Source organism: Amblyomma mixtum, chromosome 8 (genome assembly GCF_055824585.1).
Source record: "Amblyomma mixtum isolate Tamu chromosome 8, ASM5582458v1, whole genome shotgun sequence".
NCBI classification, from domain to species: domain Eukaryota; kingdom Metazoa; phylum Arthropoda; class Arachnida; order Ixodida; family Ixodidae; genus Amblyomma; species Amblyomma mixtum.
Genome location: NC_143019.1, coordinates 104,846,559 through 104,873,468, shown reverse-complemented (window position 1 = coordinate 104,873,468; position 26,910 = coordinate 104,846,559). Strand labels below are relative to the sequence as shown.

Genomic DNA, 26,910 nt, shown 5'->3' with positions numbered 1-26,910 from the left:
AGTAATTTTAGTTTTAGTGTTTGCAGCCGTCAAAAAGATGGTGTACTCGCACAGCGTTGATTGTCCTCAGTTATCGCCCTTTCACTCTTTTGGATTGTGCGCGCGCGCATCTTCATGCGAGTTTTCTTTTTCCTCTTCCCTTCAAAAATGTCATTTGCTATTCCAGCCTTGCCTCGTGCTCTTCTGTTGTTCTAACTGTGTTGCACCGTTTGGCTGGTTTTCGGACGATTCTGGTATGAGAAAGGCCTTTAATATTTACTCCGCAAGAGGTTTGGGTAATGCTTTGGCTGGCTGACGAATGGTCTGTATCACGTCCTATGCATCGATACGACTAAGATGGGAGGTGAGAAATAGAGTTGATACGTGCATATGTAAGGAGGCAGAAGTACACGGGCGAACGGTGCACGCTCAGGAAAGATCCCCTGAAAGGAAGGCAAGAAAGGGCGTCTAAGAATCAAAGGATTCGCAACTGACTTGTCTAGCTTGCTTAAAGTTGATACCACCGCTGCTTATCATGAAAGTGAACAGTTTGGCGTTAGCCAGAGTTTGTTTCTAGCATATTAAAAATATTGGAGGTAACCCCTCGGTAAGAAGGTGAGAAGAGATACCTCGGAGAGATAATAGGGGAGAAGAAATACCTTAACTGAAAGATCGTAAATAATCAATTGATGTCAGAGGGGTGCACCGCAGGTCCAGGGGTGGGAATGGGCATGTAATTCATTACATGGAATGAATTCATAATGGAATTCATAACATGTCGTTCACGCATGCACATGGAGCGGCGTGTCGCTTTCAGAGCGAGTGCCAAGGGTTTTTGGGGCTCTTGTTTCTCCACGAGGAATCGAAGAAAACCCCTTTGTTTTGCGAATGAAATAATATTTCCCCTTCTTTGAATAGGGCCAACTATTTATGACAACAGTGCTGGACTCTGTGGTTAATCAATTGGATGCGACGCGGGATGGCGTAGTAAGGTTTGTTGTTTCAATAATTTGCTTACTGTGGCATGCAGATGGTTCAGTAGGAGCCAACATGTGCCTCCAAAGAGGGTAACACTCTGCCCGATGGCTGCATCTAGAAGTTTTCAGTGCAATCTGTGAATGCAAATGGTATCCACCCGCAATGCATCGAGCTAAAGCGTTCCTCGGTGGTGATGACAGTTGCATGTCAACATACGATCGAAATATGAAGGTGTGGTAGATGGCTGCGTATCTCTTGGAAGCGGCATCAGTTACTGTCAGGTGGTTGCTACTGTTTAGGTCTACGTTGCTACAGCGGGCCGCTATGTGTTCGCGTTCACGCAAGATAGGAATTCGGGCTTCGTGAATAATGTTTACTTACACCAGTGCATTGTCCACAGTGCTCAGGAGGCAGCAAACTGATAAGAAAATACCTAAGGCTTATCATATGTTAGTCAACCGCAGTGTGGGATTGTTGCTTCCCGGCTGTGCAGGCGCAGTTTAAGTCACCAGCCGTTAGCAGCGCTGCCACTCTGCGGTAACGGCTGCAGGAGAGATCAATGCGATATGACCTCATCAAGAAGCGTTACCGTGTACGACGGTGCACACGGAGTGGACTTATTCATGGTTAGACGAACTGGGAAGTGTGATCGATGTTCAGCGTTATAGACAACGTGTGTTGGGAGGCCAGTGTCATATATGGCCATGTTGGAATGAATAGAGATCGAGGCTTGCCCGGTCTCACGCACAAAACCGCGATGTCGAAGGTGCGTGGAAGACGAAGTGGAGGTAACACAGTAATAATTTTGGTGTCCTCTTTCAGGCCTCAGGAACGTATTCGACAGCTCTTCGTCTGCTTTTCGGCCTTCTTCGGGATTCCGATCAAACAATGCAGCAAGTACACTTTCCTCAAATTGAGATGAACCTCTGAAAGGCCAATATAAAAATGTGGGAGAGTGGGGAGTTGCTCCTTGGTGGAGAGTTTGCTCCTTGGTATAAAAATATTATCAGCACGTTTGCGATCGTTAGTGCAATAGTTCCATCTCGAAATAGGTTGCGGAAAGTTGTGGCCAGACGAGTAGTTGAGCTGGACCTAGAAGTACTTCTAATGATAGTGAACCTACGGTGATGTATAAATACGAGAAATGATTAAAACTGTCCGAAGCGAACCTACCGAATTAAAAAATTAAGCGAAAAGGCTTCGAATTCCGGGTTCTGCATACTGGAGGGTGCCAAGCTCTCAAAGTACATTTAGTTGCGGGGATATTGGCCTCCCATAACTGCGATGGCAATTTATTTCTCACGATTATGCAGATCGAGCTTACGGAACAACCAGATAAGAAATTGGATTTACTGGTTGCCTGTGAATACGCGATAAGGGCCCCTTGCTGCTTCCCACTTATCAAATCACTCAAACATTTCAAGCCCATATTGTTCACCCCGAGAAATTGTCTAATAACTTCGTCTTTCGCCTTTCGTCTGTTAAGCTTACAAAGAAATCCTTCCACGGAAGTCCCTACTCTCCCAGCTGGTGCACTGTATCAATGTTCTTGCTCGCATTTCGTAGCGTATGTTTTCTCTTGTGAGTTAGGCTGCATCCAGTCAAAACTAATTGAAAAGCAAGCACATGTACGGTATTATAAAAAAGGGCGACTCGCTCACCTTGCATGCACTCGTATGTCGCTTCGATCTATTGAACGATGCTTAAGCAGACGGAGATGTTTTACCCACCGGAGTATCCGACAGTGTTTACAGCCCTCCGTATTTGTGCGGGGTAATGAAATTAATAAGTAAATACTTAATTGTGTAGCGTCACAAAAGCTTGCTGTTTTTACCAAGGTAACCTAAAATGAAAGCGTAGCATGTTCTGGTTCCACTGATTTTTGAGACGGAGTAAGACACCGCCCAAAGGGTCAATTGCTTTGATTTTGAAAACAGGCTCATTTCTGAGAAGAAAACGCACATGAGGCTTTCCTTTCTTAAGAAAGCGTATTTCCGAAAGAAGCGGATGCAGGATTTCCTTGGAGTTCGACGGATCTCCTTCAGATGGGAGGCAGCGCGTGGAAACGCCCTCCAGCCCTCCTCTCCCGCAGCCTCCCGGGCCTCGCATAATCTCTCGTCACATGTCTTCCAGGAGGTTAATTTACTATTCCCTTGCAGTACGCGTGTCTGCATCGCGTGTGATGTGTGTGCGTTGGGCGGACGGCTCCCAGAAGAACTTTCCCGAGTCGCTGTGTTCCATCAAACTGAGAAATCGCCGTACTCCAAACAGAGCAATCTAAGTGTGAGTCCTTTAAGACCCCATTTTTTGTGTAACATGTACGTGCATTGGATGTAGAGTGCTGGCCGAGCAGACTGTTCATACAGCTATGAATGGACGAAGACTGAACAATGGCGTCGCCGTTATGTGACGCCGCAGCAGTCAACTTTCCCTCAGCGGACCTCTGCCAGTTGAAAAAAAAAGATGTGTGGCCTTGCTTCTGAGTTCTCTTAGCCTTGCTTCAATACTTCGACCGCGCAGTGGTGGAAGGGAATGCGAAGACGTCGACCCCGACTTCTCCTGTGACCCTCCGCGAAGCACTTAGTTTTTGTGATACATACTGGAGGTCACTGTTGACAATGGGTGGGTTACGTTCTTACCAGCGCCCTGACTCAATTTTGCACTGATGCTTTTGTTTGTCCTTGAGACAGATCAACCTGCTATGAACGTCGGGCTCGAGCGTAACTTGCATATCGACGAGGAAAGTTCGAGAAAATTATAACGCACATAATCATCCGGGAACAATAGACCTCCAGTATGGTTACTTTTCGTGTGATTGTCATAGTCTGCACGCTGGCTGCTTCGTGCATTTCAGTGCATGCTGAGTACAAGTGGCCGCCGCATCGGAAGAAGGTCAACGCAACATGTCCGGAACTCCAGCGCTGCTCCTGCGAGACTACGATGGGGGGGGGGGGGGGGGCTTTGTTGACGTGCACTGACGTGTCTAAAGCAGAAGAAATCGACGCAGACATTGCCATGATGAGAGGAGTACATTTAAAAAAGCTAACATTGAGGAACGTCGCAGTCATCGATCTACCTGCTGATTGGTTTTCCAACAGCACAATTCAATTTCTCGCTATCGATCATTGCCCTTTGCGCGACATCGGAGTAACGACAATAAGTTCCCCAACGAAACTGTTGAAAATCGCCTTGAAAGCAACTCTGCTGAACAATCTGCCATGCGGTTTGAGCGCCGCTAAGCGCTTGCATCATATCATTGCAAGTGGAAATACCTTCAGAGTTCTGCGGGGCTCTCTGTACTTGCCCGAATTATATCAGTTGGACCTACGGTCCAACGGCATTGAAGAGGTGGACGAAGAATACCTGAGTGGCTTTACCAAGCTGAAGGTCCTGTTTTTGTCGCACAACAAGATCCAGCACCTGTCGCCCGTTCTCTTCAAGAAATCAAGAAATTTAAGAGAAGTCCGAATAGCCAGAAACCGCATCACAGTAGTAAATGGCGTGTTTGACGACTTGCGCTACTTAGAGGTAAGCGTATTATTGTTTCATTACTTTTAGCTCTGCTTCAAATAGCAGCTATGAGTTAATTAATGGTTCCAAGACATGCTATGTAACCTTACCCCAAATGAGAACCTTACTCATACGAGCACACCACGACAGTATCAAGTATTCTTTCCTCTTCTTTAGCATTCCTTTCTGGATCATGCTGAACATGGCTGAACGCCGCAATCGAAGCCCCTTCTTGCATGGTACAAAGTGGAGCGTATATCTGGTTTTGAATGGAAAAGGCTTGACAATGTGCGAAATCGAGTACTGGCTCCGACACTCAGCGCGTTTAGGTTTATGATTTCTCCTAGTTTAAACTTTCTGAAGCATTTGAGAACACAGCTGCTGGAGTGCGCACAATATTATTACATCACAGTGCATTGTTGAGTAGATGTGCTAGTTTTCTCGTAACTGTCTCATGCCTGAGGTTCCACGCAATCACTACCGAGCGCCATCTGAGAACGCCGTCCAGAAAAATGAAGAAACCGCGACACACATTTTTAAAGGGAGGTTATGGGCTACAGGAGTGCACAAGTTAACAATGCTCAGCATAATTAAATATCACTTTGCCAGGAACATAAAGAAATTTCTTTTACAATAGGCACCGCTGAAGGTTTATTGCATCCACACTAGAGTTCGAAAACAGTTTTGCCAGTTGCCTCTAAACTCGCTCAGTTAGTTCACCCTATGAGCTTAAGAAATCAAGCTATGTTGATTACAAGGCTGGCCATACACGTGACTCATTGTGGTAGGTTATTGGTTCAGCACCAAGACCCATCATTCAAAACAGGCGTCGCTCTAATAAGCGGACTTCAGGTCTGCGCCCGATGCTTTTACTTATTTCCGGCGTCTTTTCCGCTCCGAAGTTTTATGTCTTAAAATGATGTCATACTATAGCTTTCCGCCTTGATTGAATATCTACTCCTCGTACACTATTAGAAGCCATCTTAAAGCACCCTCTCGGAGAGCTAAAAAGGGCAGTTTGGCAATAAATTTAAATGTCGGTTTAATATTCCGGCTGCTCCCCCCTTACCTTAGCAGAGTTTGCATAAGCCTTATATTTCGCCTCACCACTCACTCTGGAGCATTGGGGTTTGAGTCACTAACACCGCTCACCATGCCTTGCTCAACAATGAGCCACAAACTGCCAGCTGTCTTCTTCCCAACCTGGCAGGTTTATTCAAAGGTCGCCGCAGCGCACACATAAGACCACGTAGTGTCTAACCCAAAGGAAACAAGTACACCAACTACCCAAATTTAACGAAAGGAAAAAAACTTGAGTCAGCCTACACAGTCAACATGTCTAGGCGAAAACGCGGCAGAAAGGTGCATATGCTTTTTGACGAGCCTCATGGAAGACGTAAAAATGGTGGGACCCGTTTAAAAAAACCTCCTCTGTTGGAGAGATCACCCTTGAGCAGGCATTGATCGCGCGCAACCAATATGTCGAAGTGTTTTATGGCCGTAATTATTCCACCATTTAAAAGCGCTTTCCCACTATGCGTCTAGGGCGTTGTCCACACCTAGCAAGCCGGCAGGCTAATGGGCAGATGTTTGCAGGCGCGCTGAGCAAATCACTGTCAGTATATCCTGGCGTGTGGGAGGAAATCTGCTTCACTGATACCATGTTGTGTTCGATTGTGTTGACGTTTCCGGCTAGTGTCACTAGATACGTTTCGAAAACATATCCAGTTACTCAATTTGCACTTCTTCACCCACAGCGATGAATCATGGCCCAGCTCAGCCCTGGCTCTGTGTCAATGACTCAGTAACTCACACCGGTGGCTCAGACCTTGGTTGTTTGAAAACACCTCACGATTGCAGTGATTTAAACCAGAGGAAAAACATGCAGGGATTTTTTTATTTGTCACCTTGGTCACTGAAAAATCACTAGAGCGAACATTTTACATCAAATGAAGAACTTAATTGGCAACTACGTGCCACCAGAGAGACAAAATCTCCCAATAAAGCGATTATGCTTCATATGCTCCAGAAAAAAAATGAAAATATTCGATGCCTATCGGCTTTTTTTCGGATGTCGCAAAGATAATTTTGAGGGAATGCTGCTCCTGATGTTTCATTAAAAATTTTTTTCAGACAATCACCCTCGAGAACAACTTGATAGTGGACATCAGTGAACTTGCGAAATCGAGGATGCCATACCTGAAAGAAATCAACCTCGCCCACAACAAGATTAGCGTCGTACCTAAGTTCGCATCAGCAAATTGCGTAATAGAAGTACTCCGCTTGGGCGACAACCAAATAAGCGACATAGAGCCTACAGCTTTCAAGGCGCTTCAAAGACTCCGTCGTCTGGATCTCAGCAAAAACAAAATAAGTTACTTAAATGCGTCTGTTTTTAGTAGAGAATCAAACTTAGAATTTCTAAACATGAATGAGAACCAGCTGACCAACTTGGCAGAGATGTTCACGCACACACGCCGAATCAAGGAAATTATATTAACTTCCAATCGCATAACTAGCATCACCAACGTGTTTAAATATCTCGGAAGTTTAAGAAAGCTATTTCTCAGGAACAACCTCATCAGCCACGTTCCCGACGACAACTTCAAAGACAATACGGACCTCCTGGAGTTGCATCTGAGCGAAAACCACATTCATTGGTTTGGTAGGAACGCGTTCCGTGGGCTCGTAACTCTTAATAATTTGCGTTTACGAAGAAATCAGTTGGTTTCTCTTAATGGCTCCATGAGACACCTCGTAAATATGAAATACTTTGATGCCGCCTTCAATAATATACAGTACTTAGAAAAGGGTGAATTTGGACGAAACGCGTTCCTCGCCTACATCTCCCTGATGGGAAACAACATCACCACCGTGGAAGGTGCCTTCACAGGAACTGTACATCTGAGAGGTCTCGGCCTCGCAGGAAATGGGATTGAAGTTTTGCGCCGAACGGATTTTCCGCAACGCATGACAACTACACCAAATGTGACCGTGGACCGTAAGCTATCATATTTCGTTACCACTTTCCAAACCATCGACTTCTTTCAAAAGGTCGACCATAAAGACGCTTGCCAATTACTGGCGGATACGGCGTGTCCTGTTAGTTTATTAAGGAAAAAACACAGGTCAGTAAGGTTATATGCTATCACTTTTTATTTGAATAACCGAGCCGAAACATTAAACATTATAGAACACCGCAATATGAAGTGGATGTAAGTTAGCATATTCGAAAGGAGGTAAAAGGGTAGGTGGCGGTCAATTGATTTCAAGCTAGGGAAACTTAAAAACGTTCTTATTTCATGCACCAATCCGTGCCAATCCAGAATCTTCATGAGCTCCCGGAAGCTTCATATATGCACAGATAGCTCTTCGGGAGGCTGCCAATATTGTACGCAGATGTGCTGTTTTCTGAGAAATTCGTGTTTTCCTCTAGCGGTTCCTTCTGCCATTCCCATTTTTTCTTTTGCGCTCGCGCTTGTTTGTTAACTGCAGTTGTAACTACGCAAAATATGTGGCGTTTATAGATCTCGACGAGTCCTCATACCGCTACCGGCGAATTGGTGCCGAGGTCAAGGAATGCGCGGCTGCCCCAGCACGTCGCTGTTTCAAAAAAAAAAAATCCACCTGTGGAGCTTGAGAGATGCAAGCTGCTTTTCGCGAGCAAAGTGTGGAGCAGCTCCCGCAAGCCAGAGTGTTGCACAGATACCTAGTTCTTCAGGGAGCCTATCTATTGCACACTCACGCCCTCTCTTGTCCCAGTTATTTTCTTTTTAATCGTTTTCATTTTTGCTGACTCATTCTTAGACAGGCGTCCTCCATACAAGTAGAGAGGGAGGGGAGAGGGGAACGGCTGGCAGGTGGCAGCTGAGAGAGGGTAATTCCCCCGCCAGTGTTGGAAGGTGAAGGCTTCACACAGACGCCTAGGCCGGATGCGGACGGCCTACAGATCTCGCCGTCATGGCCCTCCTAATGCTGTCGCAATGAAATGTTCAAAGAAAGGAGCAGAAACACGACTAGAGAAAAGGAATGCGGGTGCCGGCCAGCGATCGAATAAACACTTCTCTATTAAATTTGAATATGTAGACCCGAGAGCTGGTATTCACTAATCGCACATCTGCTCGCATTGTAGGAGCTCTTTCAAACAGAACGGGCTTTTCAGCCATTCTAATCTGTCTAAATAAATGAACCACGGTAATAAATCAAACTTACTTAATAAATTGAAAAATGGGCAGTAGTCTCGTGGATACATCGCACTCATAATGAACATAGCAAGAAGCACTCTGCGTTCTAATGATGGCCGACACCAATACGAAGGTGAGAAATAGGCAGGTAGACGAGCCGGCATTGCAGAAGTATTGTATAAATTCCAGAGATAACCGTACAGAAATCGTAGCAAATTCTTTAGAAGGAAATAACTTACGAATCCTTAACACCGTCTTACTTCAAAGAACGATAGCCAGCGGATTTAAAAGAGCCCTCACCGGGTGGCCGAAACTGAAGTTCACTTCGCAACGTACTATCGGGACAAAAGTGGTGTACTCCACGCGGCGGGAGCCGGAACAAAGGAAGACTGGGGCATTTTGGCGATCTAAAGCACGAAACATTGAAATGAGTCAAGCGACATACCTGCTGACATTAAAGGTAACGCATTGGATGTCTCGATCCCAGATGCCGTCTGTAGACGGCGTTGCAACGCAGTTTTCCGTTGCTCCGGCTCTCGCCCCGTGGAGTATACCCCTTTCGTCCCAGATAGCACATCCCTTCTGTCAGCATACTGGGTGCAGATGTGTCCGACAGGCTTGGCTGTAGCTACCGTAAAATCACCATCATCATCATTAGCATTATGAGCCTGACTACGCCCACCGCAGGGCGATGGCCTTTCTCATATCTCTCCAATTAACCGGCTTGTGCCAGCCGCGGCCATGCTATCCCCGCAAAATTCCTAATCTCATCCACCCATCTAACTTTCTACCGCCCCGTGCTACGCTTGCCTTCTCTTGAAATGTAGTCCGTCCACTTTGATTACAATCGGTTATCTTCCCTTCAAATTCCATACGCTGCCCAACCCCATTCCTCTAGACTTCGACAATGGTGTAATTAACCCGCCTTTCTTCTCTCACCCACTCTCCCTCTTCCTCTCTCTTTACGTTACACATACCATTCCTCTTTCCATAGCACGCGGCGGTGACCTTATGATAAGCTGAACGCTATTCGTTATCCTCCATGTTTCTGCCTCATTGGTGAGCGCCGGTAAGATAAAGCTGTTGTATTCCAGAGGGATATTGGTAAACTGCCAGTCATGATCTGAGAGAATCTGACAAATGTGCTCCACCCCATTCTTATTGTTCTAGTTATATCCTTCTCATGATCCGGATCAGCGGTCACTACCTGCCCTAAGTAGACATATTCCCTTACTACTTGAAGCATCTCGCTACCAATTGCAAACTGTAAACTTTCAAGGCAGCAGAATACTGGTCTGAAATAAGCGCGAAAGTGAAAGTCCGTTGATGAATCCGGAGCACAAAAAAAATTAAGTAGGAACCTGCGAAATAAAAGAATATATCTTTTTTTTTCAAAATGCATGTTACAATAGCCTACCTCACAAAGCCCTGGCAGCCTCGTCGGTTCCCCGGCAATCACAGAATACCAGAAGTAATGTAGCACTTATAAGAACACGAATTTAAGTAAAAAGCAAATCGAACACAATTTGAGCAGTGAGTCAAATTCGAGCCCACTTTAACAATTTCCCAGGTAATACTAGGAGACATATTTTCTTGTATTTTGCGTAAAATAAATGCTGATAGCGTACAACGTTATAGCGTTTTCTCCGCATCGATTCGATACTCACAGCAACAAAAAATTTGAGACCGTGCCCGAGAACTCGTATTCCGCTCTATCCGAAGGGCACGATCACAACATAACCGAAACCAATGATAACTTTATGAGCCGTACTTTTAAGTTTGGAGTAGGAGGTACGGTAGCTAAGAAGGCTGCTGGGAAGGTATGCGGCGAAGCAAAAGTTGTGTAACAAAACATCCTTTGCATCCCAGAACTAACCGAAGGCTGTTCCCGCAAACTAGAAAAATTAATTATGCAATTATTGATGTAATCATTGCGGGCAGCATTCTTGGCAACATAATGCAATAAAAAAACGGAAAGAAATTTTCTCAGCCGCCATTACGTAGCGTTTCTCATAAAGGGTGCTGTTAGTGACATTCTGTCACTCTCTCTGTGTTTTCTTTTTCCGCGAGATGCACAATGAATTATTTATTTCGTGCACGGGTCTTAGCTTTGCATAAAAAAGTCCCAAGGAACAGTCACAAATTCGTAGAAGTCTCCTCGCGGAAGTTTCTGTCCCCGCACGAAATTGGCTCGAAAGCTTCTTTACCATTAATAAAGGCACTGAGAGCTGTGGTAGCATTCAACACAAACATGATCTTGAGCGATTAGAAAACCACAGGCCTATTTCCCTGTAATCCCTGTCTCAAAGTGTACTAAAATAATTAATAATACAACCATATACCCGCTTGACTGCGCTGAGACAAGCAAATTAACCGGATGGTTTTTGGAAAGAGATTTGCAAAAAAAGAAAACAATTTTTAATGAGATTGTTGATAATTTTGCAGAGTAAAACTCATCCGAATATTAAGGATATTGGAAATCTGTTTTTCAGGATTTTATCTAACCTAAGAAACAGTAGTGCATGAAATTAGTTTTCGCACTGAGAGAATGCAGCCTTGTGGACACAATGTTTTCCTCGCCATTTCACTAATAAATTCACATCAATTAAAAATAGGTCCCTAGTCACTGCAGGAAGCGTGGATATTTATACAGGAAGCTTAAATATACATCTATTCGTAGAGTCTTCGTAGCCCGGCATTCTACGTGTATATCTGCCTCCAAAATTCCAAACTAGTCTTTCAAGCAACGCATGCAACACGGTGCCTCAAGACGTGAAATTCCTTTGTGGTATCAAAGAATCATTACGTAATACGCTAATTTTATTTCGCAAAGCGAAAGTGAAATGGGCAGTGTGACAAACTTCACTTGCTCCTCTCGTTCGATGGCCAATGAACGTGACACGCAGCAGCTAACGTGACACACTTGAGAAGTCCGGGCAAATATTGACTGCATCTACTGCGTTATATAGCCGCTTTTAGAAACACTCTCATCGCGTAGCATCGAACATTTTCTCCATAATCATGTGAGCATATAGAACCGTGGAACAGGGCCATGCATAGTGTCTGAGAATCCTTATTTCGCACCTGAAAAACTAGTTGATTTCGATTTGTATGATTGACTGACTATATATATGTAACACCTATAAAATGACTTTATCAATGTCTTTTATCCGTAGCAACTTGCTTACAGTGTTGTCTTTTATTCGTTTCCGGTTCCAGACAACCCTTTGCAATGTGACTGCAGACTGGCCTGGCTTGTACGGCAGGACAGCGAAGTGCGCTTAACGCGTAAACCGATGTGTCAGAGCCCACCCTGGATGAAAGGGAACTCCCTTCACGACTTGACAGAGGAGAATTTGACCAAGTGGCAGGATGACTGCGAGCAGGGTTGCAGCTGCACCTGCCGTGATGATGGATTCGGCAACCGAGGCATCGTCGTGAACTGCTCGTCGGCGGAACTGAACCGGTTACCCAAAACGTTTCCTGAAAATGCGACTCATTTGGATCTGCGCGACAACCGCCTCGAAAAGATCGATGCCCCTCTCAAAGACGCCGCCCCTCATGTGGAAGTGCTTTCTTTACGAAATAATCTTATTTCAAGAGTCAGTGCGAATGCCCTTCCCAGCAAAGTGCACTCCCTCGATCTTAGGGGCAACAACCTGATGGAATTTCCACATGCCCTGGTGGTGGAACGCAACCTTACTTCGCTATGGCTGTCCGACAACCCTTTCCATTGCGGATGTGATGATTATTCATTCAGACAGTGGCTGGAAGCTCACAAGAATGCGGTAAGCCTAATCAGTTACAATCAGTGTAATCTGGGAAAGAGGGTTCTTCAAAATACCATATTTTATCATACTAATTTAAGCTTACTTTTACAGTTTCTGGGTCTCTTCTTTCTTCTTATACTTCTTTACTCCGTTCGGTTGGCCTATTATGCATGCCTTTCTTACAGATTCCAGATTCCATACACATCACATGCACTGAAAGTTTGAACGAACTTGTGTCAGAGAGGGAATTTATCACCCTAGGGGAAAGCCAACTATGCCCTCTGTCTTCTCCAGCATACACGACGTATCTGCTGTACGCCTTCGGTGCGTGTCGAGACGCAAGCCATTTCCACTTTTCGATCATTACTGTATTGTGTAAATAGTTCTTGCGCCAGTACTGCGCTCCTCCGGTTCTCCCCCATTGTATTCGGACGCAGTGATGCTGGCCGTGATCCTAACGCTCTCAGCGGCGTACTTTTGCGGCGAGCGGCACCTGAGGGACTGGCTGACCATGCGAGGTGTCTGCAGCTGGGTGCACTGCATCAGGGAGGGGGACCTGGATGCAGAAAAGATGTTCGACGTGTTCCTATCATACAGCAGCAAAGATGCAGGCTGGGTCCATGAGCAGCTGATGCCGGGACTAGAGGCTGTCGGCTTATCTTACTGCACCTATGAGCGGAACTTCAAAGGTGGCTTCCTGCTGCAGGACATCATCCGCGACGCGGTCGCCTGCTCCAGGAGGACGGTCCTCCTTCTGACCGGGTAAACAAGTTTCGTATAAGGCGGATATTTTATTGCGCAGCTCTTACTCAATTCTAACGACTTCTCGGTCCTTCGCTTGTCTGAAAGCAATGGGCGCTGCATAATTTGGTTGCTGACGAGTAGTGTGCGATTGTCTACTTCGGCTCCACGCTAGAAATATGCCCCAATCAGACAGGCCAAACACTTCCGGCCACTTTTGATTTGTTTAGGACCTAGGACTTTGGCGCTCCTTGAAAGCCAGCTGAAGTGATCCATGGAAATTTGAGCCTGTACTACTATTCAAAAAGTTTTTCATGGCTGCCCCTCCACTAAACAAAACTGATGGTGGCTTAGCTTGGTTAAGCCTGGTAACTGCGAAGAAATACGTGGGTTCTGCTATTGTACCGCTGTTGCTTCCTCTTTGCATTTTGCCGAAGTGTCTTGCTTGCTTGAGGCGGCATCTCTCAAGCCTCACGAGAGGCCGAACCATAGTCGGTGCCTACCGCCTCGCACTGCGACGGCTCGAGCCGGGCACCCGTTTTTACACAGATTGTGTGACGTCACTCCTAGCGGGGCGCCCCTGGTGAGAGGAGCGGGAGTTAAGTCGCCGCTCCGTGCCTACCGGCTCGCACTTCGACGGCTCGAGGCGGGCCCCCGTTTTTACACAGATATTGTGACGTCACTCCGAACGCGGCGCCCCTGGTGAGAGGAGCGAGAGTTTGCCGCCACTCCGTGTCTACCGCCTCGCATCGCGACGGCGTGAGATCGGGCCCCGTTTTTTACACAGATGGTGTGACGTCACCCTAGACGTCATGCTAAAGGTCAACCGTGCCTACCACTGCCTCGCGTTTTGACGGGCTGAGGTGGTAGCTAAAGTAGTATTGCTTCGCAATAAAATTGTTCTGACCTCTGCATATGCGTAGGCATGACTGAGTTTCAGGCACTTCTCCGCTTCCGTAGCGGTTACCATGCATAGCTGAAAGATCACCCCAGGGTAGCACGTGTTGTTCAGCTCCAAAGCTGCGTTCATTTTGATTGGCCCATGTGATGGATTTAAAGATTACTTCGCTAAGTAAAGGCTGCTGACACCCTTCGAATTTACGGATAACACGAACTCTGAAATGTAGGCCGCATGCTAGGAATCATTGCTCTTGGACCATTTCCACGATTGTTTCATAATACAAGGTGAAGTGTACGCAATAATTCTGGGAATGTTGTGATATTGTTTTTCATCCCCCGAGTTAGTCGGTTAAGTATAACTTATGGAACGTTTTGACCCTCATTTTGCACTTCACAGATTTTATGATGAGATAGCAGGTGGATATTTAGAATTGCTCTTTTCACAGCAAATGCGGATGATGCGTTCTCACTCCTGCAGGAACTTCGTAGCAAGTGAGTGGTGCCGCTGGGAGTTCCGGTTGGCGCATCAGAAAGCCCTGGAGGACAACGTCAACAGACTGATCATTGTGCTTCTCGACGAGGTTGCCCCTGGTTCTCTAGACGAAGACCTGCGCCTCTTTATGCGGGCGGCGAATTACCTCCGCTGGGAAGAGCCAAACTTTTGGGACAGGTTCTACAGCTCGATGCCCAAGAAGGATGCAAAAAGGAAGCTTATCAAGCACAAACCACTGCAGCCAGTTCTTGCCGAAATCGACTCTATTGAACTAGAAGAGGCCGCACATTATAATTTTTAATTGCATTGCATTTATGATATGAGTAAGGTAGCAACGCTCGTAAGCATCTGTGCCTCGTCTCGCTACGTATAGATGTTTGTGTTCTGGACTCTGGTCCCTTCCTCCGTGTTGAAATCCCCTCTGGATCTTGTACAGGGAAATTGGGTTGATGATGAGTGTTGAAGGATGCTTGACGTCTTGCAGATTCGAATTGCTCAATCACATTGTTAGAGGACCCTTCTGGAGAGGTTAACTTTTAATAACAATTAATAAGTCAAAGGAAGATACAAGCAAGGAAAAAAAATATATACACTTGACTGACTCGTAGTTCTACGTGACGAAACCAGCCCTCGGTCCGGCCGAAACAGCTGATTTTAAACCCTATATCCCCGCCCTCGGTGGGGAGAATAACCAATCAGGTAACTGCACAAACATCCTCCCGATAAACTATTGGGAACAGAAAAACATCACCAATTAACAATTCGGAAAGGACAACACAACCAATCAATGATTGGGGAAAGAAGGTAACTAATCCCGACAAACGCTGTACACATATGTACACTTTCTACAATCACAATTTTGGAGAATTATGCTTTCCTGCAGCGAGCTTCGCGAGCACTCTCACTTTCCCATGATGCAGATAATTTCAACGTCCAGTTGGCCCAAGTTCAAGGAAAGTCACTTGAACCCATCTGTTCAGCATCGTCACTCCTCATGCCTGCAGCTAGCGTGGCAATATCCTGTTGACCGCGCTTCAAGCTGGCAACGCACGCCGCTGTAGACATGGGACAAAAGCCACGCACTGTGACGCGGACCCACCTCGCCGCAAGCACGTGCACAACAGGAAGCGACCTAATGTAGCTGTCCCTGGAGGTAGTTTGACCTTTCCCGTAATCCTCCGCAATCCGGCGCCCCCCGTATCCCGTTGGGTAGCGAGTGTAACTCACCCCCTTCTCGGCACTTGTGTGGAGGGCACAAGAGAAAGAACGTAATGGGCATTACATTAAAGCGAACCGGATGCGGCAAACAATGTACAGCACCGCGAACTTCACTCTACGTCTCTGAGAACGTTTGCTTAAGAGCATCAAATTTAGAAATTACTACCTGCCGGGAAGACCGTGTAGCAGTTAATAACGTACTCAATACAAAACGAGTCAGTGTCAGACGTTGCAGATGCCAAACAATATTGAAGAAAGAGACCTTTGGACGCATGCATACAAGGACTCGTAAAAATAAACTAGAAAGAATACAAAATAGGGCACTCTTTTTTCATTCTGAGAAATTATGACAGCCCACTTAATATGTGAAAAGCGAAAGAGAACTTTAAAAGCCGCTTCTCAAAACTGGAATAAAGTATCGCAAGTGGAAGACCGCGCGATAGTTATCTTTCTATAACTCGTCCAAACAAATCAAGGTATTTAATGCCTCCATCTCAAGTTCGCAGAAGAAAGAACTACCATTCAAATTTTACGTATTTCCTCTTAAAAGTACTTTTTGTCAGAGCAGACTATGAAAAGAATGTTTCACCACCAGATGTTGTGAATGTCACGCCAAACTTGGTCTTTTTCTGAAAAGTTCAGGATTTTATGTTGTGTGTATTCAAATGTGACCCCCCCCCCTGCTTTATTGCAAAACTGGCTAAGATAGTAGAACAGAAATAAAAATACGTTTTGAGACGTTCGCTCGCACATGTATAAAAACCTGCAAAGACGTCATTTTTTTCCTGCGTGGTAAAAGGATGAAAATATGTTTTTTTCTCTTCAAGAAAGAATACACGGTCGACTTAAACTATAATTCAAATAAATTAAAAATATTGCCTGTGTCACTCACCTGCGGCGGTTGAAAGGAAACTGCAGTTAATACTTCCGGAGCAAAGTTTTTGATGTCTGAAGTTTTTCTCTTAAGGGCGCTATGACAATGAACACAGTAAATACCCACTTCATCGTTTCAGTGACCTGCCGTGCAAGGTATCTTGGATTTAGCGCTCATGTTTGTCTTTCGTTTTTTCTGTTCCTGTCCTGGTTGCGCTAAAAATATGTATTATTTGTCACAAATCCAACTAGCCGAACATCTAGCTCTTTTAAAGAATGAAAGTCTGGAGGAAGGAACTAATTAGTTTGTTGCATCTGCCTTCGTGCTGCTTGTTTCCATGGTGCAGAGAGTGGCGCGCTGTGGCTGCTAGTTAGTGTGCCATCACATTAATGGTAGGTTGTGAATGTGTGTGCGCAAATGTTGTGCTTGTGCCATGTTGCATCCCAGAGCTCTACATATTTGAATTAGGATGGTGCCAAGCTGTTATTTTAGGTTGGTTCTGAGTTGCCCTTAACGCAAAGCAGATTTAAGCATGCTGCTATTCTAGGCAACGCTTGACCTAACACTATGTGAGGAACAGAAAGGTTCTAAATCTCGAAAGAGTTCAACTCAGAGCTTCCTAAGATCTGCTGTTCAGGGAAACTTCAAGTGCTTAGGTTTGGACTATTGCAGTTATTTTTCTGCATTACCTATTGCGAGGGAAGTCGACAGAACTGAGAGGTAAATGACCTGAGCTGCACCTAAACCATACTGCAGTTTTGGAGACCAAGTTTACAGTGAACATATTCAAATTCACACGTGGTAGTTCCCAAGGGAGGATGTGCAGTAGCTCTTCACTGGAGCTTTTCAAGCATCTCTGGCGCAATGGCATGATCCTCGCATTCAATTCGGAGTTGAGCAAAACACTACTGTACTTGCCTTTTTCCATGTGCGTATGTCGAGAAATGACGGAGACGCTGTCTTCTGTCATAAGATTTTAAAAGTTGAAAGCTGCACTCACTGCACCATAAACTCACGAAACTTCCCAAAATTCTCTTTGTGGCTATGCTGGAAAGTGTGAACTTCGTATCTGGCTTCGCTAGTGCTTGGCTGAAAGTGTGAATGCACGTGTAGAATTGCAGCCATGTTACGTTCCTGATTATGCTAATGCTCAGATTGTTTTCAGCCATTTGCAAGCCGAGCCAAATGCTAAGTTCACACTCTCGCAGTGTGTGAACAATGCACTCACAGTATTCCTTCTAGGTAACTGGATGCAATTCTGCAATGAACTCTTGTTTAGATTGTGTGTATTCATAACTGGGCTGCTTTAATAGTTTGGCTGACCAGAACACTAATGACCAAGAGAGACTGGGTTGCTTAACAGCCTGAAGTAATCCGGAGCCTTCTGTGCTGTCAGTTAGTAATGAATTGATAGCTATAGTTGATGCTAGCCATGAAGCAGCTTGTTTCTTCTTAAGTATTTTCTCTCTGTGGCAGTGCTGTCAGGCATAAAAACTAGCAAGTTTGGCTCATATGAGGCAGTATAAGACTACTGTGTTTGCATAAGCTGTAGAGCAGTTGAAAATGCTGAATTCCAATGAAGCAAGACTTCCTGATCTCCATGATGCTTACTGTGTGCAGTCTCAACGCACATATACACCTCGCATTTTCCCCCTTCTGCGTACGTACCTCATTGCTGTAAACAAGGAGTGGTTTCTTACCGAACATCAGACGCATGTCTTTTGCTAAAAGAAAAGGAAAAAGACGCACTAGTTTTGATTCATCAGACTTCCGGGCGTGTGCTATGAGCCAGGGCTAAATCTCCCAAAATTTGCAGCTATCTGGCTCAGAATTAAAGACCTGAAGGGGCTGGCCGCGTACTGCCATGCCGGAGGTAGGGACAGAGCTCAGATCTGATCGCCAATGCTCCGTTGAGGACCATTTCCAGCTGTGCAGGTCAAGTGGTCTGACTTTGCTACGAGGCCGAATGTGTCTCTGACGCCCATTCGTGATGCACCGACCAGCTGCAACAACTTCGTGGCGTCTTCTTGGCGGTGGACGGGCTGTTGTGATCGGAGGCCCAGACAGCGGGAACAGGCGAGCCAGGCAGGCGCCATTGAGCTACCTTGACCAAAGGCGCTGTTCGAAGAAGACACAAAAAGCGTTGGCGAAGACTTTTAGCGACGGCGACGCCGTGAACAAAGGCATGTAATCCTTTCCGCCGGTGATGTGGAATGCGGCGCTTCTCACGCATTGTGCTCTCCCGTGCACCGGCGGGGGAGACCCCGAGCGGTGGCGACAGCAGCGCCAACCCACCGCCCGCTTTCACCTTACCGGCCCTACAAAGCGGGGGTGGACACGGCTAATTCGTGCTTCCGTCTTGAAGAGTTCACCGGTGTGAATCGCGAGAACTTGTTCCCCACGGAAGGGATCGCCGCATAATGAGCCAACGTACTTTCGGAACTGGTCGGCCCACGGGAAACCGCTGTCCGCGAATGCAAGGCGCAAGGATTCCTCCTTGCCTGGACGTGTTTCAGTGATGTGTTCGCGGTCACGTGATGTGTGCGCGGATCCTGCGGAGAGGCTAAAGGCCCATTGGACGCTCGACCAGCTACCGGATTCCCTGGCTAGCTGCCTGGAGAATATCAACTGTATCCAAGCCGCAATCTGGCGTGTTTAAGAGCGCTTAATTTCAGACTTATGGTCTCTCTGCTTACGTTGTAAATAAGTGAAACAAATCGTCAAGTTTACTGCTTCTCCTGATGGCTTCCCTCCGTAGTCTGCCCACTTCCTCTCTATGCGGTGAAGACCTCGGTCTGGATCCCCAAGCACATCACCGGTAAATTCCCGGATTTCGAAGGGTTGTATAGCATTACGAGATGCATCGATGTATTCCGTGTTATTCAGGTGGTCTTGTGAGTCTTTTGCCGCAAACAAGTGCCCTGCGGTGAATTTAAATATCAAAAACAAATTTCAAACAAGAAAAATAAAATACAGGACGTCTCCGTTACTGCGAAGTTATTTGTAAAGAAGACTACAGGCCGCTGAATTGGCGCTATGAATTTTTGAATAAAGAGCTCAGTGGAGATAAACCATTCTGGAATCGGGGCAGAATTTATCGTTTTGATTAAAAGCAAGCTTCGGATGCCAGGGCCATACTCACTGCCCTTGCGATTAAACAAAAATGAAGTCATTGATGTTATCCTTTCGGCTAACCCTTTTGGCTAACGTTACGGTGGCGATGATATATCTGTCCAATATATTTTTTTTCTATCTTTTCGTTGCCATGACCTCGATATGTGCAGTGAGTGCCTCTAGCTTCAGGTTAGTTGAAAAGGGTCGAACATTTTCTTGTTTTCTTGTATTATATGAAAGCAGCTTTTTGAATGATATGAAAGTAGCCCTTTTAAAAGCGCATTCCAACAAATCATCCCGCTCCTAGCGCATAGCCTATATACGCTGTGTGCTGCGGTGACAAAGAGCCAAATTCCTAGCTTTTAATGTGGTATGTGAGTTTACCTCGAGCCTTATAACTCTGTGTGCAGTATGTTCACCGTGCTGTTTTTAAATTTGCCCTGTCGACGTACAATCACCAGGCTGAAAATTTTGTTATGGAGGCGATGGATGGTTTTCTTAATCTTAAGAAGTATGAAAAATAAAACTATCCTTTATAGTTTTTTTTTGCGGAACTGAGACGCTCTACGCGCAGAAAACTTCGCTTACATAGGCTTGTTAAAAAGAATTTGAATGATAACGTGCTAACTACGCTCAAAGCCCGAAAAGACGACGCAAAAAAAAATGGCTTTGGCTTAACTCAGTTATGCCTGGATGTGCGTAGCGAGAGTTACGGTTAATCTTGTTGTTTAGCTCGTTCCTCTTCTGTCCCCGCAGCTCGTTGCCTCCTCCTGGTTTCACTCCGTCGTTGGTCCGCGGCACTGGCGCGAGATGCCGAACAAGACGACGAACGATCCTCACCTGAATGCACTCGCCTGGCCGCTTCGTACTTACGACGCGTCTCGAGGCGTGCGGCTCGTTCTTTCTCCGACTCCTCGGCTCGCTGCCTCCTCTTGGTTTCGTTCCGACGACGAAGCCTGGCATCTTTCAGTCTCTCCGACTCACTTTCCATACCGGCCGACGAATCCCTCCGAGCAGTCCATTCTATATATGCAATGCAACGCCGGCTCCTCCTCTGTTATTGCAACGCGGTTACACCGGCTCCTCCCCTGACATCATGCCTGATGGCGTTGCGAGCGGCGCTGCCAGCTGCGGCGGTTGCTAGGCAACGGCACAGCTCGCGGAGTTGCCACCGGCCGCAGCAAAAAGGCGAGAATACGGCCAAAGCGGCTGGCTACTAAATTCGGCAGATGCACTTAAGGCTGCTTACGTGTGGGATTGCGAATGCGTTACTATTCCTGACTCCTGACTGCGCTGACTGCCACCCACACACACTAACACTACCGACACACACCACTGAGAACGCTGTACGACGAACGGTTGCGTCACAGTTTCATACGAAATGTTGTTTCTAAGATAGGTAAATGGCGCAGCAACTGGCTCACACATCAGTGGACACCTCAACAGCGCCTTAAAAGAAAGAGTAAAGAGTCCGGCAAGTCATGCTGTTGAAGGTGCATATATTATCGGTTCGAATCCTTGTCTCAAGCTATCATAGAACTTCACTAGCACATGTGCGTTATATGTAGAAAAAAATCTTACCACCCTCAGCGGAATTAGGTGCAACGAACGGTTGCGTCACAGTTTTGGTACGAATGTTGTCGGGAACCTGGTCTTGGGAATTTTCTTAGATTACAGCAAGGCATTTGCTGTATAAATCATAGCATCTTGTTGGAAAAACTTGAATGTTATGGAATTAGAGGCACAGCGTTACTCTTACTTAAATTTCCCTTGTCCAATAGAAAGCAGTATGTCCAAATAAATGAATACAAGTCAACTCTTCGAGCAGTTACCTGCAGAGTGCCGTAAGGAAGTATCTTTGGACCATTGCTTTCAACCTTTATATTAACGACATAACTAATGTGGATAATACAATTTACGCTCATGACGCTGATGTTTTTATCCGACGGTACTGTTATTAAGTTACTTAAAAATGCCAACATACTCCTGGAAAAAACAAAGACTTGGTCCGATAACAATCTTCTTGCACTTAATGCCACAAAATCTAAGACAATACTCTTTTACCCCAAAAACAAAAAAAATGCAGTGGATTGTTGAGCTGCGTTAAAACCGCTACCAGATTAGGTTAATAAAATCATTCAAATCGCTTGGCGTAATATTCACTGAAGATTTGCAATGAGACGACCACATAAGTCATATAGCGCTAAAGACATCTCGAGCCATAGGATTTATTACATGTTTCAAGTGTTGTCTCCCACAAAAGGTAAAATTCTTTTATATCGTGCATTATTTCGCTCACATCTAAACTGCTGTTCTTTAGTATGGGGTACTGCTACACAAACCAGTCCGAAAAACTTGCTGTTCTTGAAAATACGGCCCTCAGAGTTGTTCATAACCTGCCATATAGATACTCAACTAAGAACTTATTTTCCAAGCACAAGATTATTAACGTTTTCAACCTGCTATGCTTATAAACTATTGCGCACCTATAAAACAGAACAAAGAAGATGCATTACAAAGGCATCTGACTTAGCCCCAATGCAGTTATTTCAGTGCACATACCCAAGCCGTCGCAAACCACACTGTGTAGTACGTGTAGTGAGAGCGCGCTATCGAAGCCAAATGGTAACATTCCAACTTCCCTCACTCATGAATAGATTAATTGCTGCAAACATTGACATAGAAAACATTAGCTGCTCTGACCTCCTCGACGACTTTATTTCTGAAGCCACATTTTCTTAGCATTCATACTTTAAACTTGTATTCATGTATTGGTTGCTCTTGTTGTTATAATATTTTTAAAAGTTTTTTTATTTTTGTTTTTGTTGTTATTGTTATTGAAATTCTACACACGCTCGTTATCGTGTATTTGTCTGTTATCTTTTTTTTCTCTCAGAAGTGCCGTCGCATGCCACTGCCCACTTGCTGTACAGGGTGTGGGAACCTTGTCAAGCGATAACGGCTTTTATTCCCATCCCCTCCAACATTGTATGATGATGGAAATAAATTATTGTTATTATTATTATTATTACTATTATTATTTTTAAACAACTGGCCCCACATGACGTTCGGCCATTGATGATTATATATCGATGAACGAACTTTATTGGATTGTCTGAAGTTGCAGTGCTGGGCTTACTGTGTGCGTCACACTGCCGCTTGATCCTGTCAGCCTATTTTATTTTAGCTGGAGTTTTCTGTGCCATCTGCTAGCATGGGCACATTCACACGCCAACGGCTTTTCTGGCAATGGGTGTAGTAACGTCTTCACATTAAAAAAAAATTCTTTAGGATGCAACGATGACTGCTATCTCTATTTGTTGACTAACGGCGTTATGGGACACCACAAGGATTTCCGGCCGCTTCGCTATCGGGAGAACCACACGCCCGACTTCCGCTTCCTTTGCAGTCGGACGCTGGTTGTTACATTACTGGCGGAGCCGGTGTCTGTGAAATGTTTCCATCATATTTCTCGTCTGTGTTCGCCAGGAATCGCAATAGTGCTATTGCAATGCTGATCATCAGCCCATGCTCCGCAGTGAAGCCTAGAGTTTATAAATATTACTCCCACTACTCAGAGTCAGCCACCAAAAACATCTCAAAACGTTCATGCCGTTCTTTTTTCTGCATCAAATGGCTGTTGAGATGTCTTAGCGTCTTCCCCACTTGATATATTTAGAGCATCAATCGGCCTTTGGAATTTTCCTATCGCTTGGATGGCGGCTGTTATAGTTTCAGTTGTTCAAGAAGCAGTACGCACTGCTGCCGGAAAGTACAGGTCTACCGTCCGTTAGCCATGGCTGACATTCGAGAAAATTGTTCTGTTGAAACATTCTTTATCCTTTTCTTGGGCAGTGTAGCTAACAGTTGGCGCTGTTCATCTTGATTGTAGGCCGACTTTCTGCGTGGAGATGATCCCCTGGGCTGTTTAAAAAGCACGCCGTTGCAAGGGTGCCTTAGTTCGTGATTTCTATGTGCAACGGCATCAGTTGCACGTTTCGCCTCAAAGCCTGGGAGTCAAGAACTTGTGTTTGAACCTACCTGGCATAATGACAAGTGCTTGCCGAGCCTTACCTAGAACATGTTACGCAGTTTACCTACAAGAGTCTGGTGCTCTCTAAACTCCTGTATGCCGCTTTCGTCTCGAATAGTATCGGCCGCGTTCCTTCGCCACTTATTCCGAATGAGTAAAAGTGGTTCGCTCGAACGCCATGGCTCCTCGTACCTCCCTACTGTTACCCCTGTGACATCAGTGTTTCATTTCGCGGCTTAGCGCTAAACGCTCTGAAGAGTGCAATAGAGGTACCTTGTCTTCCTCCACAAATGAGTTCATAGACGCATTGACTCCTCCATGTGGCCGGTCTGACTCAACGAACAAGCTGTGTGTTAGGCATTCCTTTATGCAACCTGATAGAATTTGTGCGAGTTATGTGGCTCTGCAGTTACGTGGTGGCATCTGATATTGAAGCATTTCTTCGGTACTTGGCGGCTTCCAGGGAAGGCTTGCCGAGCTTTATGGACCTCAACATCATTTGATTGTTTCTCACCTGCTTGTTGTTTTTATTTTCGTCTCTTAAATTGTTCTTTTCATCTTCTGTAGTTCCGTACACGGCAGCAGTAGGTGTTTTACTGTCAAAGGGTTCTCTAAAATAAATATATACTTATCAGGAATGGTTTCTTGGCAGCTGATAAATAATTGTAAGCAGAATTAAGTAATCCAAAACTGAAAAGTCATAGAAGTGACAAAAATTGTTGTATTTATTGGTAGTTTTCGGAAGAGCCCATCCTTTTTCAAGGTTTTTGTTTCTTTCTTTCCCTCCTTTTTAAACAGCGAAAAACTTATTGCATTTATTCGCAATTTCGGAGAGCGTGCTCTTTTTCACGGCTCAAGTTACATAGCTCTTCCTTCTCTTCATAAGGCGTTGGTATCTGAAAAGATGCTTGAAAAAAAAAAACAAAACAAAAAGCAAACGTATATATACCAGGCGTTCCAGGGAAGACCGCCATTAATGTTTAAAAATAGGGTTTTTGAGGTAAAGAAAGTTTGTGGAATAGTAATTTTAGTTTTAGTGTTTGCAGTCCTCAAAAAGATGGTGTACTCGCACAAAGTTTATTGTCCTCAGTTATCGCCCTTTCACTCCTTTGGAGTGTGCGCGCGCATCTTTATGCAAATTCTCTTTTTTCTCTTCCCTTCATTAAAATGTCATTTGCTATTCCAGCCTTGCCTCGTGTTCTTCTGTTGTTCTAACTGTGTTGCACCGTTTGGCTGGTTTTCGGACGATTCTGGTATGAGAAAGGCCTTTCATATTTACTCCTCAAGAGGTTTGGGTAATGCCTTGGCTGGCTGACGAATGGTCGGTATGACGTCCTGTGCATCCATACGACTAAGATGGGAGGTGAGAAATAGAGTTGATACGTGCATATGTAAGGAGGCAGAAGTACACGGGCGAACGGTGCACGCTCTGCAAAGATCCCCTGAAAGGAAGGCAAGAAAGGGCGTCTAAGAATCAAAGGATTGATTCGCAAATGACTTGTCTAGCTTGCTTAAAGTTGAGACCACCGCTGTTTATCATGAAAGTGAAAGGTTTGGTGTTAGCCAGAGTTTGTTTCTAGCATATGAAAAATATTGGAGGTAACCCCTCGGTAAGAAGGTGAGAAGAGATAACTCGCACAGATAATAGCGCAGAAGAAATACCTTAACTGAAAGATCGTAAATAATCAATTGATGTCAAAGGGGTGCACCGCAGTTCGAGGGGCAGAAGTGGGCATGTCTGGTGGGATGGAATTCATAACAGTGTCGCTCACGTATGCACATGGAGCGGCGTGTCGCTTTCAGAGCGAGTGCCAAGGGTTTTGTGGCTCTTATTTCTCCAGGAGGAATCGAAGAAAACCCCTGTGTTTTGCGAATGAAGTAAAATTTCCCCTTCTTTGAATAAGGCCCACTGTTTATGACAACAGTGCCGGACTCTTTGGTTAATCAATTGGATGCGACGCGGGATGGCCTGGTAAGGTTTGTTGTTTCAAGAATTTGCTTACTGTGGCATGCAGATGGTTCAGTAGGACCCGACATGTGCCTACAAAAGGGGGTAACGCTCTGCCCCAATGCTGCATCTATAAGTTTTCAGTGCAGTTTGTGAATGAAAATGGTATCCATCGAGCTGAAACGTTCCTTGGCGTCGAGGACAGTTGGATGTCAACATAGGATCCAAATATGAAGGAGTGGTAGATGGCAGCGTATCTCTTGGAAGCGGCATGAATTTCAGTCAGGTAGTTTCTACTTAGGCCTACGTTGCTACAGCGGGTAGCTACGTGTTCGCGTTCACACAGGAAAGGAATTCGGGTTCCGTGAATAATGTTTAGTTACTCCAGTGCATTGTCCACAGTGCTCAGGAGACAGCAAATTGATAAGAAAATACCTAAGGCTTATCATATGTTAGTCAACCACAGTGTGGGATTGTTGCTCCCTGAACGATGCTTGAACGATGCTTAAGCAGAGGAAGATGTTTTACCCACCGGAGTATCAGACAGTGTTTTACAGCCCTCCTTATTTGCACGGGCTAATGAAATTAATAAGTAATCACTTCATTGTGTAGCGTCACAAAAGCTGGCTGTTTTTACCGAGGTAACTTAAAATGAATGCGTAGCTTGTTCTTGTTCCATTTATTTTTGACACGGAGTAAGACACCACCGAAAGGGACAATTGCTTTGATTTTGAAAACAGGGGCATTTCTGAGAAGAAAACCCACATCTGGCTTTCTTAAGAAAGCGGATTTCCGAAAGAAGTGGATGCAGGATTTCCTGGGAGTTCGATGGATCTCCTCCAGACGAGAGGCAGCGCGTGGAAACGCCCTCTAGCCCTCCTCTCCCGCAGCCTCCCGTGCCTCGCATAACCTCTCGCTACAAGTCTTCCAGGAGGCTAATTTATTATTCCCTTGTAGTAGGCGCCTCTCCGTCGCGTGCGATGTGCTTGCGTTGGGCGGACGGCTCCCAGAAGAAATTTCCAGAGTCGCTGTGTGCCATCAAACTGAGAAATCGCCGTACCCCAAACACAGCGATCGAAATGTGAGTTCTTTAAGTCCCCATTTTTTGTGTAACATGTACGTGCATTGAACGTAGAGTGCTGGCCGAGCAGACTGTTCTTCCAACCAG

General features: G+C 45.4%; 1 protein-coding gene across 1 annotated transcript; it reads left to right on the top strand.

The window, feature by feature from the left end:
• The first annotated feature begins 4,127 nt into the window (after positions 1-4,127).
• Positions 4,128-19,860, top strand: LOC149333765 (protein toll-like). Its single transcript, XM_089558759.1, has 6 exons — positions 4,128-4,485; positions 6,601-7,468; positions 11,871-12,439; positions 12,607-12,745; positions 12,859-13,183; positions 14,541-19,860. The coding sequence occupies exons 2-6, from the start codon at positions 6,658-6,660 to the stop codon at positions 14,854-14,856; spliced, it is 2,160 nt and encodes a 719-aa protein (XP_089414885.1). The 5' UTR covers positions 4,128-4,485; positions 6,601-6,657; the 3' UTR covers positions 14,857-19,860.
• The last annotated feature ends 7,050 nt before the right edge of the window (positions 19,861-26,910 follow it).